Source organism: Dasypus novemcinctus, chromosome 16 (assembly GCF_030445035.2).
Source record: "Dasypus novemcinctus isolate mDasNov1 chromosome 16, mDasNov1.1.hap2, whole genome shotgun sequence".
In the NCBI taxonomy this organism is placed as follows: Eukaryota; Metazoa; Chordata; class Mammalia; order Cingulata; family Dasypodidae; genus Dasypus; species Dasypus novemcinctus.
Window position 1 is genome coordinate 39,585,364 of NC_080688.1, and position 19,528 is coordinate 39,604,891.

General features: G+C 38.1%; 2 protein-coding genes across 6 annotated transcripts in view; both read left to right on the forward strand.

Annotated features, from left to right (window-relative positions):
• TTC39C (tetratricopeptide repeat domain 39C) overlaps nucleotides 1-8,584 on the forward strand; it is a 92,958-nt gene extending 84,374 nt beyond the window's left edge. Inside the window, exons 11-14 of the mRNA XM_058277563.2 lie at nucleotides 2,806-2,903; nucleotides 4,018-4,122; nucleotides 5,504-5,542; nucleotides 6,100-8,584. Coding sequence (XP_058133546.1) covers nucleotides 2,806-2,903; nucleotides 4,018-4,122; nucleotides 5,504-5,542; nucleotides 6,100-6,189 — 332 coding nt within the window. The 3' untranslated portion in view covers nucleotides 6,190-8,584. The remainder of the gene's footprint in view (nucleotides 1-2,805; nucleotides 2,904-4,017; nucleotides 4,123-5,503; nucleotides 5,543-6,099) is intronic.
• Nucleotides 8,585-11,234: 2,650 nt separating this feature from the next.
• CABYR (calcium binding tyrosine phosphorylation regulated) overlaps nucleotides 11,235-19,528 on the forward strand; it is a 46,715-nt gene continuing 38,421 nt past the window's right edge. For 3 of the 5 annotated variants that reach the window (XM_071208501.1, XM_023590732.3, XM_071208502.1), the window contains exons 1-3: nucleotides 11,235-11,324; nucleotides 13,582-13,754; nucleotides 13,858-13,911. In XM_071208501.1, coding sequence (XP_071064602.1) covers nucleotides 13,607-13,754; nucleotides 13,858-13,911 — 202 coding nt within the window. In that variant the 5' untranslated portion in view covers nucleotides 11,235-11,324; nucleotides 13,582-13,606. Of the gene's footprint in view, nucleotides 11,325-11,694; nucleotides 11,764-12,067; nucleotides 12,133-13,581; nucleotides 13,755-13,857; nucleotides 13,912-19,528 lie in introns of those variants that run through there. The other 2 variants (XM_004465134.5, XM_071208500.1) reach the window with 2 other exon arrangements.

Sequence of the window (19,528 nt, forward strand, 5' to 3'; positions counted from 1 at the left end):
ATACATGCTCAATTCTCTTGGGTAGATACTTAGGAGAATAATTGGAGACCTGCCTTTGTAATACATATATTTTTAAAAAATCATCAAGACTGTAGATTATGATAATATAATCTTGATAAAGTCATTTTTATTACAGTGGTAGGAAAAGTTCACAGGGAGAGTAAACCAAATCTTTAAATATAACAGTAAATAAAGCTTTGTGGGTTATTAAAGAAATAAAATGACCTTTTTTCTAAAGGTATATGACAGACATTTGAATGATACTTTATAGTCTCGCAAATTATTTAGTTTGCTCCACGCTGCACCTGAGGGTAGGAAGGGCAGGCAGTGGAAACTGAGGCTCAGAAGGGTTAAGTGACTTGCCCAAATCCCACAGGAGCGAGGTGTTGCTGCTGGTCTGAGGACAACATGAGTCGCAAGACTCTTGAACTGTCCTGTGCAAAGCTTCAACTTCCTGGGGTGTGAAGATATTTAAATTCTGCAACTACAAGTATGTTTGCAAGATGAGACTGCTGTGTTAAAATAAAAATGCCTACAGCTAAAAGAACAGTTTCATAGAAAGTAATTATCTTCGGAAATATATCTATATTGATATATATGCCACCCTTTCTCAAAAGAGATTTAGTACTAATAGTTTGGACTTATTTCAGAGATAGTTTGTTAGTCACTGTAGGAAATATGTCAGATTTCTGTATAGATTATCTATTGAATCATGTACCTTTATTATCAGACTTCCCTACGGGTACTTTTTGTCTATTTCCAAGAAAGATCCACCCTCAAAAGCCAAAAGTTTGCTAGTGTTACTACTCCAGGGATCAAAGTAACATAACTCCAAAAGAAAGTTTGCACAGAGGCCCTGTGTTAACAGCAGGTGTGTGATCCTCCCCAGGGGACTCCTTGAAAGGAAACAAAATGTTGTGGATGCATAAATTCTGCTGCATTCATTACAAAAAGATTTGTATAATTTGAAACCCATCCCTTGTTGATAAAGCAACTGTAAATTATTTTAAGGATTTCTTTAGATAATTGAAACACAAGTACAAATGTAAGATAGGCATTTTTGGTAGCCACAAGAATTATCATTTAAGTGAGATTAGGCTAAATATTCTCTGAACCCCTTTCCAGGTATCAAAATCAACTAACCACAAAGATTTGGTCAGGGAGAAGGAGGCAGAGTATGGTAAACATAAGATAACTTGTTAATATCTTTGTTGAAAGTTAACCCAATTCTGAGATTTATTAAATTAGATTATAGCATTCCCCAGTGTTAAGGAGTAATGATGCAAATTGGTCCAATTGTGTAGAGTACAATGAAGATCTTTTTAGAGCAATAGTAAGTTCCAGAAAAGGCTAATAGTTGTTGATGTGGATCATATGTATTTATTAAACTCTTTCTATCAGGCCCACAGATGATGTGTTCAACTAATCAGTCTTGATCTGTAACTCCCCTAATCAGTAGAGCTGATTAGCATCTTGTATCTTTGTCTTGTGGTTTCATTCATAGCTCTCTGCTGCTTGCTGTGTTCTTGCTTCTGCATTTTAAAGATGTGCCTGCATATTTTCAGCACAGCAGCTGGAGTGATCCTGTTAAAGCCTAAATCATATCATGTCACTCCACTTCCCAGAATCCCCTAATGGTCTCACATCTCATTCAAAGTAGAAGCCCAGACTGTAATGCCCTACAGTCTGTTCCCCCAAACTCCATTACATCTCACTGCTCTTCCCCCTTGCGCCCTGGGCCCCAGCCATACTCCTGCTGGCCTCAGTGCCTTTGCACTTGCTGTTCTCGCTGCTCTTCTCTTGGGGGAAATACTGTTTCCCCAAACCTCCACATGCCTCCTTCACTCATTCCTTCAGGTCTTTACTTAAATGTTGCTTTTTCAGTGAGGCTGGCACTGCAACTCTTGGATACCCTTCCTATCCGCCTTCCTGGTTTTGTTACCTTAGCACTTACACTTATTTAGTATGTTTTACTAATTTATCTTATGTATTGTATCTCCTACACACCATGTAAACTTTTAAGGGTAGGAACTTTTGTCAGTTTGGGTCACAGCTGTATTCCGAGCACCTAGAACTGCCTGGCACATAGTGGATGCTCAGTAAATATTGAATGAGTGAGAGGAGTGAGTGAGTGGGTGCCATGCCCTTTCCTTAGCATTGCTGCCTTGTGATCTTTTGAATTCTGACTTTTGGGGGCAACTCCTGCTTCTCTATGTTCACATTTAACCTCCTCACACTCTACCCACCACTTCCAATTATTTGTTCTGTATTGTGTTCTGTACTTTTGAGCATATCTTAAGAGTGTGTGTGTAAAATCTTAATGAATATCAAGAATCTCAATTTCTTTACTGGTCCATAGAAATAAATGTATTTCTACCTTTCCTTCACTGTGTTTCCACTCTCCACCCTTTTCATTTCCTTGGAAAGTGTCCATAGCATCCTTCAATATCTGTGTCTATTTTCCACAGCATAGGGCAAGCTTCTGGAAGTGGCGGAATCAATGGGATCCCCTCTCAGAGAACAATGCAACACCTCATGCAGACTTGGGAAGGTGCCTCTTCCCTGTTGATTGAAATTAATGTGATGCAGTTTGAGTCTTCTTGGCTCTGTGAAGTTTGATAACATTGTCTTTCTTTGTCTAAGGATACTCACTAGGGGATGAAGAAGGGGTGCCTCCTGAATTTCAGGGAGCAGAAACACAACTGAATAAGTTAGTTAATCGTGAAATATTTACCTAACGATGATATTTAAGCTATTATGTGAACATATTTCCTTCCTGCTGTTTTCACTCCTCTCTCCTTTAAGCTTGCCATGAAGTGGATGATTCATCTGTTGTTGGATTAAAATATTTGCTTCTTGGTGCCATCCACAAATGTCTAGGAAACTCAGAAGATGCTGTTCAGGTAAAAAACTGTTAATGTTGCTATCATGGCCAAAGAAAGTACGTTGTGCACACCTAGGTAGTATGTGGTTGTGAATAAGAAAAATGAAAAAGCAATAAACAAAACCAAACCTCCCACCTAATTACGAACTTTATCCACTTTATTTGATTAGCATCAGGTGTTAGAAGTTGAAATTGATTAGCATCATCTTCTCAGGTGTTAGAAGTTGAAACTGGTTAATACTAGTTTTTAATATAGTTTCAGATTCTTATAACAGGATGCTGCTTGACTCATGGGTTTCTTTTCTGGCACTGTTTATCGAAGGTGGCCGTCTTGGCTGGGGAGAGGAAGAAATGGGCAGGCAAACAATTTGAGAGAGCAAAGAAAAGCCTCACAGTTAAACACAAAAATTACTAGTATGCCAGGGCATATGTTCATCTTTCATCCCTCTTTATAACCACAGATTACTGATGGAGTACTGGAGTTGAGGCCTGGAAAGTTGTTGGTTTAAGATGGTTCTTAATCATATAATATGTTCATAGACTACCAATTATTTTCAAATATAGGTGGAGGCCTTCTTCTAACTCAATTTTTTGTTCGGTTGGTTGGTTGGTTGTTTTATTTGAGGAAGTATTCCTAATGTTACTTTGATTACTCTAGAATGTTTTAAGATAATATTATTACACAGCTTTAAATGGCTTATTTGAGATCACATATTTAACAAGACTTCCCATGGCAAGAGATTATTCTTGACTTGTGTGTTCTCTGCTTTAAATATGAAAACAACGAGGGGTGGAGGAGTGGGGGGAGTTTCTGCCTTTGAGATGCAATCTCAGCCACAACAAAGTCAGCAGAGGCTGGTGTGTCACCTGGAAGAACAGTGGGCTGAAGGGCAGGTAACATATTCTGAAGGGAGCTCACCAGGTCAGCACGTGGGACTTCTAAGAACTGAGGGACTAGGGGACCAGAGATACGGGTAGGAATGGCTGGGAAGAAATGAAGATGAGAAAAGAGGAAAAAACTGATAGAGAATATGGAAAGAAAAGGAGTCCCCTTCCCACCTCTGAAGATTATGATAAGACTTAAGCTTAGTAGGGAAATAAATTAATTCCAGTAACATTTATATTACTTTCAGTTTTTCCATCGAGCTGTTAAAGATGAGTTGTGTCGTCAGAATAACTTGTACGTTCAGCCGTATGCTTGCTATGAACTTGGCTGTCTTCTATTAGATAAACCAGAGGTAAGCCCTTATATATATGTTTTAAATTGTCATCAGCAAAAAATGTGCAAATGAGCAAGGACAAAGCATCTTTCATTTAAAATAAATCAACTGAACATACCGTTCTTTGCTTGGTTTTCCTTGATTTCACTTGAGAGGAGTCCAAGAAGCTACTAAACCCATCATCCTATCCTGAAGAAGTTCTTCTCTGGAGTTAAAATTAAGAAAGTAACTTTTTGGGCAGTGATTTGTTTGAGGGAGAATCATTGCCTTTTTCAAACTGGTATGATAAGCCATGTGATGGTTTCCTCAAAATACAGAATTGGGTTATGATTCTGGCCCAGCCATATATTTTAGTGTATGACACTGGTTAAGTTACTTAACCACATACCTTTTCCACAATCTGTAAAATGGGATAGTAATACCTGCCTTGCCAGTTTAATAAAGATTGTAGTGAGAATAAATTTGGAGAATGTGTGATTGTTTTTAAAAGTTTAGGATACCATACAAATCTTAGTTAGTTGTCACTTATGATTAAGATGTATATTTAAGTTAGTAAAACAGGATAGTTTTCTTTTTTTAAATAGGGCTTCAACAGTGTTAAAATTTGCTTGGTAACGTCTTTTAGAAGCTCAATTACATAGTGTTGGCTTTATAAAGTTATCATTTTTCAGTAAATTAAGTCAACCAAGCTTTCAATATATGAACTCTGTAAAAAAAAAAAAAAAAATAGCTCTAGCCTAATCCTAAATATTTAGTCTATCTTGCCAAAGATAACTGAAGTCTTTTCAATTGAAAGTCTTAATTTTACCATAACAGAAGGTGAGGGTTTTACAAATTTGAGTATAAACTCCTGTCACTATATTCTTTATTTTTCATTTTTTAGTCTTTAATGAAATTTTTACTGTTAATGTATACATTCATATACATATACATACATGTACACACACATGCATATTATAGTTTATATACTATAGTGTATATACTATCTTTACCTCTCTATTTCTATATAGTATAACAAGACTGGCCTGTTTCTTGAAAAATGAATTTGATGGTTTCACTTATTTAATATCTTCAAAAGGAGATAAAACTTACTGATTTCAAATAAAATCATTTGATTATTATTAATTCATAGTTGTTTAGTAAGATTTAATAGCTATGGTAACTCTTTTAGATTGTTGCCTTTTATAGAATAACAGTGAAAACTAGAAAAATTATCACGTAATGCTTTGATGTAAAGTCATAAACATCTTTCTGTTGAAGAGAAGTTGTCATACTTGAATGAGCAACTGACTCACCTCTGTCTACTATGCATTGTTTTAATTAACATCCCCTTTTTATAACATTTTCTGTTTACATATATCAGATATTAAAAGATAATGTGTTTTTCTTACATTCATAGACTGTAGCAAGAGGCAGAACTCTACTTCTTCAAGCGAAGGTAAAAATACTGAATCTACCAGTTGCCAGTGGTCCTTCTTATCCTGTTCTGTACACCTGACTCAGATTTCAAGACTTTTTGTGAAAGGACTGTCATGCTTATTAATATTTCTGAAAAGAAGTTATAACTATTTCAATCAGAGAACGCATAATTTTTAAGTGAAATTACCAAAGTCATAAGAAACTCCTATTAATGTGTTCATCCTATTTTATAAACACTCTAGTCTCAATGGGAAAATAACTTTTGATTTCATAATTATGGTCTTGAATTAAGAATTTCTATCAGTAACTTAAATTGAGCACAAAGTAAGAAGACTGCTTCAGGAATAACATGAGGAAAATTTTTCAAAGAGTACATTATCGACATTCAATTGACATTTCAAAAGTGAACACAAAGTTTGAGGTTTTGTGAATGAGAAAAATTAAGTGTATGTGAGCTCTTTACTAAAAGTGTAAGGGATTTTACTTTGGGAAGTACAAAGTTTAGTGTGGTGTATACAGTAATGCCCTGAAAACTTAGTTAATAGATTCCCCAAGTGTTTCTCTTTGGTCTTACAGGAGGATTTCTCTGGCTACGACTTTGAAAACAGACTGCATGTCCGCATCCATGCCGCTCTGGCCTCTCTGAGGGAATTGGTTCCTCAGTGACAGAACCGAAGTTCCTGCTCTGTCCCTCCCCTCCCAGGTTCTGCACTTTAAAATAAACGCAGAGGACAAAGCTCTTGTGAAGATCGGCTTTTCTTCTGAAAACCACCTGTGCCAGAGACACATTTTTCCAATTAGGCTGACATATTAAAAATCTCCTCTTTTAAACATACAGCTAAAAACTAATAATAATACTAACAATAATAATAATAAAAACCTAGTGAGAGGGTTAAGTGACCTTGTTCAAACATTCTAGTTTTGTGATTTATTATTTTTAAAATAAAATTAAATATTCAACCTGTGATCTCGTAGGAAAACCTACCTTAAGCACACATCTGACTGGGAAATGTTTAAGAGTTACCTGTACAATTATTTACAGTATCATGACATAGCATTTATATAGTTTTGAAAAAATAAAAGTGCTTTCTAGTGTTTTACTTTATCCTCAAAATATTCCTGTGAATAATGTAGCATAGATATTCTTATCCCCATTTTACAGGTAATAAAACTCAGGCACAAAAAGGCTGACTTAAGCCAATTAATTATTTCTATTATCAGTGGAACAATGAATAGAATGCAGATTTCCTGACCACCAACTGAATATTCTTTTATTGTAAACAAAATTGATGATAATGTATAATTCCATGTTTTCCTTATTAAAAACCAAATGTTCTTCAGCTGAAGTTGCCATTAAAACTAGTTATCTCTACATTGTCTACAAAATGTTTCAAAGTGATGAATATTTTTTTCCATTGAAAGCCAGTGCAACAGAAGGAATTAAGATAATTTTGCAGCCAAAAGAATAACTTTTTTTGCTCATTTCTCAGAAAGCCTGATCTGCAAACTAGATACTTAACACTTAAATTTTAGGAGTTTCCCTTTCTTTTTGATAATTTGTCTAACAATTTTCGGAAATCTTTTACCAAATTACCTCAAAAGGTTACTCTTGAATGAACATAGGTATTTTTACTTCAGAATATTCGATGCTGAATGATTTGCTAGCTATGTGTTGCCAAGTTTAAATAATTTTCCCCTAAGCTCAGGTTATTAGATATTTTTAAAGGAGTTTGAAGTTGTTAATTTTTTAACCCCTTGTTGCTAATTTTTATTATTTAACTTACCTCCATGCCCAGTACTGCACACCTGTGGTTTTGAAGACTCGAAATACCTCAGTCACTTTTAAGAATTTGCCATAATTGTGTGAGTAACTGGACTCAATCTTAAGATTAGATATATTTTTATTTATATTGAGCTAAAGGGTATTGTTTTAGAATGTCATTTGTTTACATATCCTTTTGGCTGACGCATAATCTCAAAGTTAATATTTTAATATTTTTTTCCAAAAGAAGATATGGGGAAAGCCTCCAGAATGTTGGCAGTTCTAATCTGACTTAATCTGATTTTGAAGGAATGATAATTTCTTTGAAAGAAGTTATTACTCCTCATTAACGTTAGCTAAGTCATTGTCATGTTTCTTCATCTCTGTTACTGAACACTTTTTAGTAGATACTTTTTTTCTCCATGTGAATTCACACATGTGAATTGTGTTGCTTTTAGGTACTAGCAAGAGAGAAAAGATTGCTGTTCCATGTCCAGTGAAAGAGTAGATCCAGAAGCCAATAGATGCTTTCTGAAAAGAAAACTTGGTGTTTATAAAAAAGTATTGGATACCTGGTTTCATCTAGGCTAAAGAAAGAACATCATGAATCTTGAAAATTTAGGTTATTGCCATTTTTGTTGTCTTCTCTCTCTTTGGCAAACTTTTCAGTTATGATTGTGGAACATTCTAAATCATAAAGTTCTTCAGCGTTCACATTACTTGAATTTTCAGTTCAAATATTGAACTATTACTCAGTATTCAAAGGTTACAGAAAACCCTGTACTTTAAAATTAAAAATATATATTTCTGCATTAACTGCTTTTTTAAACTTTCCTTTTTCCATAAATATTTCAGGATTTCCAGTGTTTGCGTTCAGCTCACTTAACTTGATAGACAACTTTGCAACCCCGTCCATTAGATTTTCTTTAAATCAAAGCATGGGTCTGTTTAAAAACAGCCTCTCAGGTTTGGTGCAAATTGCCTCTGTGGTACACTGTGTTCAAGTGGGGGTTCGACCGTGGAGAGGGAGTAGATGGTGATTCTAAGGACTCTAAAATAAGAGACCCACAGTGGAGTATTCTGAATGAAATTCTCACGTCAGGGTGAGTGTGAGTATACTATACCATTAGGTTGACTGAAGTTGGAGTAAATTTTTTAATTGAATAATTGATAAGTTATCTGGCCTGTGTGCTATGACTTATCCAACCTGTTAACTCTCTGTTACCTGCTTAGTAACTTGGTTTGGTGTAAATCACTGTTCACTCCTTGCTGATGAAGAAAATAATCATTTAAGTGGAACTATTTGTATCTATGTGTGCTTCTTTTTTACATTGTCATCACTCCTTCCCCATTCCTATTTTGGAGACTCTTAAATGGATCTTCTGGTTTATTAAGTGTTAAATATATTTTTGTATTAGATTGTGCCTATGCTGAGAGAAATCTCTAGTATATTTTTATGTATTCTGAACACTTTTTAAAATAATTTGGCTCACTTAGCATGGTCTAATAGTAATAATGTAATATGCATCTTGCTAGTCAATATATTTAAGATTTTACCTTTTTGGGTTATCTTTATTTTAGCTCATGAGTAGAGTCTTCTGAGTAGAGAATTAGAACTTCTAGATGTTACAGAAAATTAGAATATTTATGGCCACATTGTATATGTCAGTTATTTAAAGAACTTGCATTTTATATTTGCCAACTAAAGTTGAAGGGCTCTGCATATGTTTTTTAAAATACACACACACACAGCGTTCATTTGCTGTGTAAACTTTTCAAGTTGATTGCTTCCTTAAGCAAATCGTGGTGGCACATTTCAAATTATTTTTTACCAAGAAGATACAAGTTCATGCAGCATGATGTACTATTTGGTATTTCTTGTATTATTGTGAATCATGGTGGTGGTATATTTTATATTCACATGTATAAAAGAAAATGGGTAAATCAAAATCCTCCGAAGAAGATACATAGTAGGAGAAGACTTAGAAACTAGGATGAGGAAATGCAGAAAGAGGACCGAGGGTGGAAGAGAATGGAAAGTGGCTCCATGAGTAATGTGCCGCTTTTTCAGTGTAGCTGTCTTTCTTGTGGAAACTAGCAAGAATCATCGTCTATCTCCTTTTGATTTGATTTGGATACAAAATAGAAATAACACACTTATAACTCAGGGAAACCTTTGGGTTACCCTTAATTTCTTCCACCACAGGCCATAGGTTCTTAAATTTTGGGGTGGTACAGAATAGCCCTACTCTCAGAGATTGAGTTCATTCTAAGTAGGAGCCAGGAAAGCATTTTTAACATATTCCTGGGGTGATTCTAATGCAGGTGGCCTGGATTAGAGAGACACTGCCCTAAGGCCTGTTACCTTTAGGTAAGTATTTAGTAAATCTGGGAGAAGTGAAACGAGCAGAATTATTTTTCAAATTTAAGCTCAGTCATACATTGGCCACTGAGGAAATGCTTCTGACTCATTGGCTTCCTAATGTAGGAGATTCCTGAGTTTAGCTTTAAAGGAAAAGAAGCATCAGTTAGGTGAAAAGGATGGCTGGAGGGGCGCTGCAGACCCTGGACCTAAGCAAATAGGTGAGAATCAGCTGGTGTGTGGAGGGCCAAGTCTCTGGAAATTCAAGTAGAAACCAAGTGGTGAGAGAGGAGATGAGAGAGTCCTTAGAGGTTTGGGTTTCTATAGGGTGTGGATTTAGTACATGGGAGTAGGGAGCTGTGGAGAACAAAGTAAATTTGAATTTTAGTTAAGATCACAAATGTCTGAACAGAAGATGGACCCAAGGACAAGAAATTTGTAAAGCCACTTCAAATTATTGTGTTCAAGAAACCGTAGCAGCAAATGGGCAAGGGTTGAAAAATTTCCACCAAATGGTTTCACTAACAAATTTACATTTCAGAGTGACTCGGACAAAATGATCACAGAAGATCACTGAGAAAGGAGTAAAAGCTTGCCCTCTGACTTACAGGTATTCTGCACAGTAACAATAGGTGTTCAAGATCACCCACCAAGGTTAGTCATGCCGTGCAACCATAAATGTGTCCAGTTCCAAAAGACACCATGGTGGCTGTACATCCACAACACTGCCGGTGTTTGCATGCAGGGTTGTAGTAGCTGTTTCATTCCACAGTGGAGAGTTAAATGCATTATAAACCAAACTATCAGAAATCATGACAGCCTCGTGTCAGTTTCATTTACACTACCAAAGCGGGCCTGGAGACAGTGATGGCCAGAAAAATATACCATCGGCAGATCTATCCAAAAGAGCATTTCTTCCTTCCTAAACTGCACGAAATGGTTGAATGACTTGCCCACAAAATGCCTCTAGCATAGAGATGTGCAGTAGAGCGAAGTGCTCCGAAAGCTTTTGTTTTATTAAAAACACTCTAGTTTGCTAGTCAGATGTATGCCTTGATGACGCTCTTTAACGTCTGATTTAGTGGTGTGCGTGGAGGATGCACACACACGTGGATGTGCAGCCTGTTGCTGACCGTAAGATTGCGGCGGGAGGACTGGGGCGCCCCGGAGGTGCTCAGCGGCAGCCGGCGCCTGAGGCGTGGCCGCGTCCCAGTCACGAAAAAACCGGAGGCTTCAGGATTAAGGCGGGGTTCTTATTCCACAGGAGAGTTCCTCAAGAGGGAGAGTGCTGTGTTGGATAAAAATTATTCGTTCTGTTTACACTAGTATTTTTTGTGTGCACTGTGGCAGAAATTATTCTGTGTTATGTGATCCAAGAGATTAACAGGTTTCCGGTTTCCCTATGCCGGTTCGCATTCTGTCAGAAAAGGCGAAGCGCTGTTCTCCCACTGCGGAGTACTTGCCTTTGTCCCTTTCGGCTTCCCATTCGCTCGCGCCGCCAAGGCCCCACCCTTTTCCGCGGCCGTCCAGTTCTTCAGCGAGAGGGCGGGGCTTTGTGACGCACGACCTGACGTAGAAGGTGATATAAAAAGCCCCACCAGGCTTGCCGTCTCCTCTAGGAGCCGCCGGCAAGGGGGCAAAGAGGAAGTTCTTTCGAGCGTAGCCGGAAAGGAAAAGGTGGGGGCGAGTCTGGAGGAAAAGCTCAGCCTTCGCCACCGAAGGCAGTTATGCCCCTGGGGCGTCTTGCGCGGCTAGGGGAGGTGGATCGTGCCTGAGTGGTAGGCCTGCGGCGACAGGACGACCAACGCCAGTGTGGCCTCGGGCTTTGGCGGCTTGGCTGGCTGCCCCTCCTGAGCAAGTCGACGCCACGTTGGCGACGCCCCACGCTCCCACATTTCACGGCCCTTCCCACTCAACAAAGCTAACAGAACGGCAAAACAGTCACACACCAGGGGGCCCACAAACCTAGCTTAGGGAGCTGTGTACCGTTTACGTTTTGTGACACTCGCATCCTCAGAAGAAGTCAACGTCTGTCTTGCTGAAATGTTATCCTATAGTAGTGGGAAAATGGAAGTTTACTGCATGTTTTGGGGTTTTGTTTTGGTGTTTTGCGGAGGTAAATTTTCCGTTTTTCCTTAAAGGAAATTTGGCGAGATTGTTAAGCTGTTACTTCCAAACACTCCTCAATGTCTGAACTTGTATTTTACCCGTTGATGTAGTATATTGAGTGTCACAGTATCTCTCAGCATGGGTAGTACAGTTCTTTGGGGCTGCGTTGTAGGACGTCCAGCACCCTTGTCTTGGGGCACTAAATGACCACCCACATTCCCAAAGTCTGGGGTAGGGAAGCTGGTGGGTTATTGCAACAGTTGAGAACAATTAGGACCTAGGGAATCAAGGACTGGCCACTCTCCCCACAGCTGGTAGCACCAAATGCTAACAACATACAGAAGAGTGACTTTTGTTGGCTCCATCATGGCTACTGGTAAGCCATTTGCAGAAGCGTGAGAGCTACTAGTTGTTTTATTTTTTTTTTTTGTTTGTTTGTTTTTTTAGCTACTAGTTTTCAAAAGATGATTTAATTCAAAAATGCTTCCCTGGAATAGTAAGTTTTCATTAAGGGACTGGATACACTTTGAACGATTAAATTCTCAAAGGGTTTGCATTGGCCAACACAGATTTTTTTCCTGACCTTTGGGAAGATGAAATGTACTTTTAAAGATTGGGCATTTTGCTGTGACACAGTTGCTTTTTACTGGAGGTTGGCCCCTTGTATAATTGCTGTAACTAAACTGTCACTAGCCCCATGAAACTCATTACTCTCTTTACTGAAGGGATTTTGTTGAAGGCACGGTTCATTGTAACACAACATCATTCTCTCTATGAGGACTCATGAGAGAAAATTCTCCTGGGTCTCAGTGTCTAGAATAGCTGTGATTCTCCCTAAGCAACTGTTTTTTTTTGTTTTTTTTTTTAACCTCAGGAAACCTGAATCATTTAACCAACTGTTTCCTATTTTGTGATAGTTACTTGGTAGCTCAGAGACTAATTTGGTACCCATCTGTCTTAAACTGAAGGACCTAGGACTTGTATTGGGGTGCTAACTTAACCTGTAACTTTATCCTATTGTTTCCTAACAGCATTTCCCTTACCACTGAAATAATTTCCTTAAAATTGTATTTAAATTTTGCTCTTTATATTTAAAAGCTTTCTTTAAAAAAATTCATTTTTTGAATGACAGCATACAACACCCACAGACACAAGCACAGTTTAGAATGGCAACCTCTGCAACTCTGGGAACTACGGGTTAGACTAGATAATTATCTTGGTACCACTTAAAAGCCGTAAAGGCAGGAGATGAAGGAGGCAGGGAAAAATAGGGTAGGGTTAAGGGAGGATATGAGCAAAGAAGAAAGAGGTGCATATGGCCGTGGATGTGATAATAGTACACAAATAACTTAAACCTACTTTAAATTTAAAAGCAAAATTAAATTTAAAGCTAAAAAATGTATATTTGAAGTTGTGCAATGTGTCTAGGTCTAAGAATGTTTTTTAAAATGAGGAAAAAGACATTTGCTTAATTCATCTTTATTTCAATGTTTCTGTACAAGATAGTTCATTGTATTGTAAAGAAATTGATTTTGGTTGCTTTTTTTTTTTTTTTTTTTTTTGGTATCATCCTGGAGTGTCTGGCAGGGCTTTTACCCTGGATTTCTAAATTGCTCCTCTGAACACAGTAAGCTATTAGTAGTGTTTTTTGTTTGTTTTAACTACCATCAAGAATTAGTTCATTTCCTAGAATAAATATCTACAAATTATAACAAAGTTAATAATTTTAATAGGATAGGTTTGTTCTTAGAGATTATAGTTAGCTAATAAGAAATATCAGAAAATTAATATGCTATTTATAAGGTCTTGTTTTTCTTTGTTATAGTTGAAATTACAGACATCCTGCCAAAATGATTTCTTCAAAACCCAGACTCGTCGTACCCTATGGCCTCAAGACTCTGCTTGAAGGAGTGAGCAGAGCTATTCTCAAAACCAATCCACCAAACATCACCCAGTTTGCCGCAGTTTATTTTAAAGAACTTATTTTGTTTAGAGAAGGTTTGTTACTGCTTTAGATTATATAATTGTTGCTTTGAAAAAAAATTTTTTTAATTGGAAATTTCATGTATTTGTATTTGATTTCCTGCATTTATTCCCTCAGGAAACAATTCCTTGGATATAAAAGATCTGGTTAAACAGTTTCATCAGATTAAAGGTAAGAGCCACAATAGTGTAATATGTTTTAATATTACTCCTTATAAATTATCGCATCATTACTAGTATATGTTCAAACGTAAGAATGATGCCTACAAACATTTTGTGTAAATCATTTCATTTAAATCTGTTTTAAATGAGTGATTCTGTTAAATCACACATGCCTTATTTCTATTAAACCGTTTTTTAAAAATTTGGGCTCTGACATTTAGGAGGCAAAGTTTATCCTTTGCAAACCATTTGGTACAAGGAACATACATGAAAACCTAGAATAGTATGTATATAAAACCTTTCTAGTACACTCTGGGTGTTTAAAGAACAGTGAACTTGAATAAAGACTCAGATATAATAGCATACGTTTCTTAGGAAAATTGTGTAAATATTTTCTTGGGAGACTTTTTTTTTTTTTTTAGCTCGTTGATGGCTTGAGGAGAGTGGAGGGCAGTAGGTTAATTAGGTGGTTTCTGAACATTGCTTTATGCTCCAAGAGCCATTCTATCTAGTGAAGAGATTGGTTTTCATAGAAAGTAGTCTCCTCTACCATATCTCAGACTGATATAGTGCTACCTGTTTGCTTAGAAGAAAGTTATGTTTTTAAGAGTATGTGAATAGGACAGCATGAAACTCAGTTGACAGAGGAGCAACGAAAAAGGATGGGAGAAGTAAGAAAAGACTCAAGTTATAGATTGAAAATGTGGAAAATATACTATAAGTAAGGGTCTAGGGACAGTCATGCATGTCTAAAATAATGGCCAGAAAGAAGATTTTCTCAGAATTTTATGGAGGAGGAGAGGAAATGGTGACTCTTGGTCAGTTTGGGAAATAAATTTTATTATGTTTACCACCAACATTTTGGAATGATCATAGAGAAGGAAAAGATAGGATTCAATGAGTTGCCCACCATTTTTATACTCGGCCACTTTGGCACTGTTAATAGATAACACTGCCAAGGTAGGGAGAAATCAGAGGTGAGACTTAGGAAAATGTAAAAATCACAAGGATTTGGGTCTGCAGTGGAATCCCAAACAGACTCCCAAAACAGCAAGATTGAGTAGTAAGGACCAGCATTTGAAGGGTCAGAAGAATGAATTAGCATTGTTTAGGGAGATTCAGGAACATTTTGGGGGCTAGTCTGGCTGCTTTCCCACAGGATCCTGATGCCATTTCTCAGCTCACCATGGAAAACAGGTCTGGGACTTGCTTGCCACCAGCAGGATATGCAGACAAGTATAAGAACATCAACACATCCTCCACCCCATGCCTCCCCCGCGAGTCTGGTTTCCCAGGCATTCAAGTTATTGTGGTCTTTGCTCTTGTGCCCTCTATACCAGGAGCTGTGCTTGAAAGGGTGTTTGAGAATGGTGATAAAAGTCAGTGAATCTTTATGGTAGAATGTAACTAACTGGTAGCCTTTGAGGATATTTTAATGATGAAGTAGTTATACATCATCTAGTTTAACAAGAAGACTAATGTGAATTTTGGCCAAGCTAGGTTGATGACTTTGAATCTCAGGGTTCAGAGTTAACAGATTGAGTTAATCAAGCAGTCATTCTTTTGGTGGAAGCAAGTGATATGAGATGCTGCTGCTTTTTCTGCTAATAACTAAAGCTACCTAGATAATCCTGAGAGCAAGCTCACAGTTGGCTGCAGAAACAGATTGACTGGTACTGGCTCTTTAGGCAATAGAGTAGAAATGAGCATTATTCGGTTTACTGGGGATGTGAGAAGGTAACATGACCAGAAAAATAGAGAGTTCAATGTCATTGTTTGATATCAGTGTGGTTCATTTGCCTTTGTCATCCCACATGATTTCTTAAAAGATATAAACAGTATTCTTGCATTTAGATCCTATCAGAGACAGCATCAGGCCACCTACATTTAGGAAAAGCATCACTCTGGGCTAAAAAGTGACTATCTGGGGATAGATAGGCACCAAAAGATTTCCTTTTGGTAGAGCATTTCCTCCCTACATGACATCCTCCTATCTTCTGACTGGTTTAATTCCCCAACTGCTGTTCCTGTGGGAGCTATAGGTAAATCTGGCTGCATGGTTGTTCAGTTCCTCTCAGTACAAATAAGTAGCTTCTTCTCCTCCCTCCAAACAGAATTTCCCTTATATGGGTACAATACCTATAATGCTTTACATTCCCTGTTGGTCCCAAGGATTGGAACTCTCCCAGGCTTTCAATGACTAATGAGATGAGAACATGAACCATTCTTAGAGGACTAAGTTAGCTGACACTTACTCTGGTCTGTCAGTCCCTATAGTATGATGCTGGCGCATCTGAAAGACATTTACCAGGTATTAGAATTTGGTGATGCAGTCAAGAGCCAACTGCTATCCCTAGTGCATTGGTCCCCTCTCATCTCCCAGATATCAGATACAAGTATGAAAGATACTTGTTTCACAAGAAACCTCAGTGAGGATGCTATATCCTACAAAGGTATTCCCAAATTGGTTAATCTCCTGCCTAGTAGCCTCTACCAAAGTTGCCTATGTACATGAAAAGCATGAAGATATCCCTGCACATACCATTTGTTTGATTTGAACACTTAATTTTGGCTTTTTTTCCTAGAAAGAGTCCCATTTTTGACAGACTTTACTCTAGGACCAGTAGTGTTTACCCATCTCCACAATGGCTTCAGGAGAGATTTTCTTGGAATGTACAAAGCTGGGTTCTGCATTTGAGTCAAACAACCAAAATCAGGAGGAAAGGGAGGATAAGATAGAAGGTCAGTTCCTGCTGGCAAGGGAAGGGAAATGGAAAGTACTTATCTGCAGTGGGTTTGTGGGGCTGGGGTATCGGTAGGTCCTTTAAATGTGCTAGCTGAGATTGAAACTTTGAGTAAGGAAAGTAGGCATAATCTGATTGGAATTCCCTAAAATCTGAGCAGAAGACTTGTTTTTTGCTTTCCTGGGTACTGGTCAGAAGAATGACTGCCTTCCAGAGAAGCTGTGTGGTTAGCATAGCACTGCATTTAGTGTGACATAGCCATATTCAGCACCTATAGTGTATGTGTCAAGTATCTGTCATTCAATAAATGTTTGTGTTGAATGAAAGAATTGAATTGAAGCAATTGATTAGAAATAATGGAGAATTCTCAGATATGCCTGAGATAATATTCCCGTGGCCTGTGTGTGGCTTGTAGTAGGTCCACATGGTTGTCCCAGTGAGAGTGCTGACTAGCAAGTTCACCCTGTTATCAGGATGGGGAAAGAGGAAGTGAACACCCTACCCTGGTAGGGGGCTGTAGGGAAAAATGTCCAAACTGGCAGTAAATTTTTTTAAATGGCAGCCAGGCCTTAGATTCTAAAAAGGACTAAATTAGGAATGGGATTTGCTAGTCCATGAGTGAGATAGTAAATAGGTCACATTTTCCACAAAGTGGAAACACTTGTGTATTGAATCCAGCAAGGTCAGTCATGCCTCTCCCAGAGGTCATTGAGAGCCAGCAGACAGGGCCAGATGGATCAGAGCAAAGCTTACTCAGCACCCAGATTCACTCTTAAGGAGGGGGAGAACCTTTGATAAATGAGTGAGATATCAAAAGATTAAGTAAGTAATCACTTTTTAAAGTAGAAGGGACAGATATTTTTAACAGATACATTCAAGTACATTCTACCATTGGGCAGAAATGAGCATTTTAATGCAAGATGAAATCAGAGAAAGTAAAGTTCTCATTTTCAGCATGTTTAAGTCAAAATATGTAAATTCTGATCCTTCTGTAAGCATGGCATGCAAAACTTTCCTTTGGTTTGCAAACATACCTTTGCAGTCATGTCTCCCACTTTATATACTCCTAGACCACGGATTCTTAACCTTTTTTGTTCCACAGACCCCTGTGCCAGTCAGGTGAATACTGCAAACCCCTTCTCAGAATATAGCAGCAGATAGTTTTATGACACTCAACATTGGCATGTTTTTAACTTAAATTATAGGATTATTCAAAATTATGTTTTACAACTTTCCCATAATTTCATTACCTGATGACCAAACTCGGTTCAACATCTGTTCATTTTCAGCTAACATTTAGAAATTTGAGTTTTCTCACGGCATCATAAAACCATCTCTGCCATCCTTACCAACCTTTTTGCAGGCATTTATCCACTGCACTCAGAACATGCTACATCAAAATAAAAATCATACTAAATGCACACTATAGTATGTATTATTTAATAAATGTATTACACACACACCAACATGTCCCCATAAGAATAATGTTTTTTTTGGGATTTTCAATTCAAGCTCATGGACCCCCTGAAATCTTTCCAAGGACCCCTTGGGGGTCAGTGGACCCCTGGTTAAGGACCCTTTTACTTTATGTGTCAGACACTCCAAGACTATTTTTCATCTCCTAAAATAGTAATTTCAAGTCAGTTGATTTTGACTTATGTTGATTCTTTCTCCAGGGGTTCCTTTCTCTCCCCTTTCTACATTTCAAATACCACTGCCTTTAAAGTTCAATTCATTATTTCCTTTACAAATAAGTTCCTAGTAATGTCAGATACTTTGTGTGACAGTTTGAAGCTCTTTTATGAATCCCAAAAAGAAAAAGATTGTTTTTGAACCTAATCCATTCCTATGGGTGTGAGATCCTTTTGACTGGACTATGTCAGTGAGGCGTGACTCAGGTTGAGTCTCTGCCCTCTTGCTGGGTCTTATATAAATGGAGACACAGAGAAGGAGACACAGGAAAAGGATGCTTTACCATTTTGACCTTGCCATGTGAGAGAGGACTTGAGGATAGCAGCCAAAGCTTAAGCGCAAAGCCCCCACGAGGCTGGGCCCACAGAGCAGCTTAAGGCTAAAGAGATGAGCCATATCCCTGATAGCCCACAGCTGCATTTGGGTAGAAAGCGGAGCTGCCGAGATTGAGACGCCTGGAAAGAGACAAGCCCTATATGCATGTTTGCCCACAGGTAAACTCCAGGATACGGTAGATTCTGGAGGGGAAGGTAAGGGTCTCGGCAGAGATGAGCCACCATCTTTGCCAAGTGGCAGGATCCCAGGATCACCAGTAGCTGATTTGGTGAGAAAGCATGTCTGTTAATGCCTTGATTTGGACATTTCACAGCTTGAAAATTTTAAGCTTTTACCCTAAATAAAATCCCCATTATAAAAGCCAACCCATTTCTGGGTACTTTGTGTTGGCAGCCAAACTAAGGCAATGTCCTAGGTGAAATTCAATGGAGACTTGTTTTAACCATGACGGAGTAGCTGGTATCAAACTTAATCTCCTGCAAGAGATTATACAACTATAAAGGCTGGAGAAATATATTTTTAAAAAGCATAATGCCTGAATTTTGGGGAGGAGGGATTCCAAGCAAGAGAGTCCTATATTCATCCTGGCTTTCTCCCCGAGGGCATTTTTAAATCCTGGTGCTAGGAAATAGAGCCTGAGAAGAGAGTGGAAATTTCTCTGGGCAGAGGGAACAGACAAGGAGAGTTTGGGACTGCCAGTGTGGCTGGGATTTGGGGGACACCAGAAAGAAAGCATTTGAAGGGAAGGACTGTCAAAGTGCATAAAAATTCCCCTTGGGTCTTTGGCCAACTCCTGAACTGTTCAGCTGTGGAATTAAGGCTCCAGGAGGATTTACAGCACCCCACATCTCCACA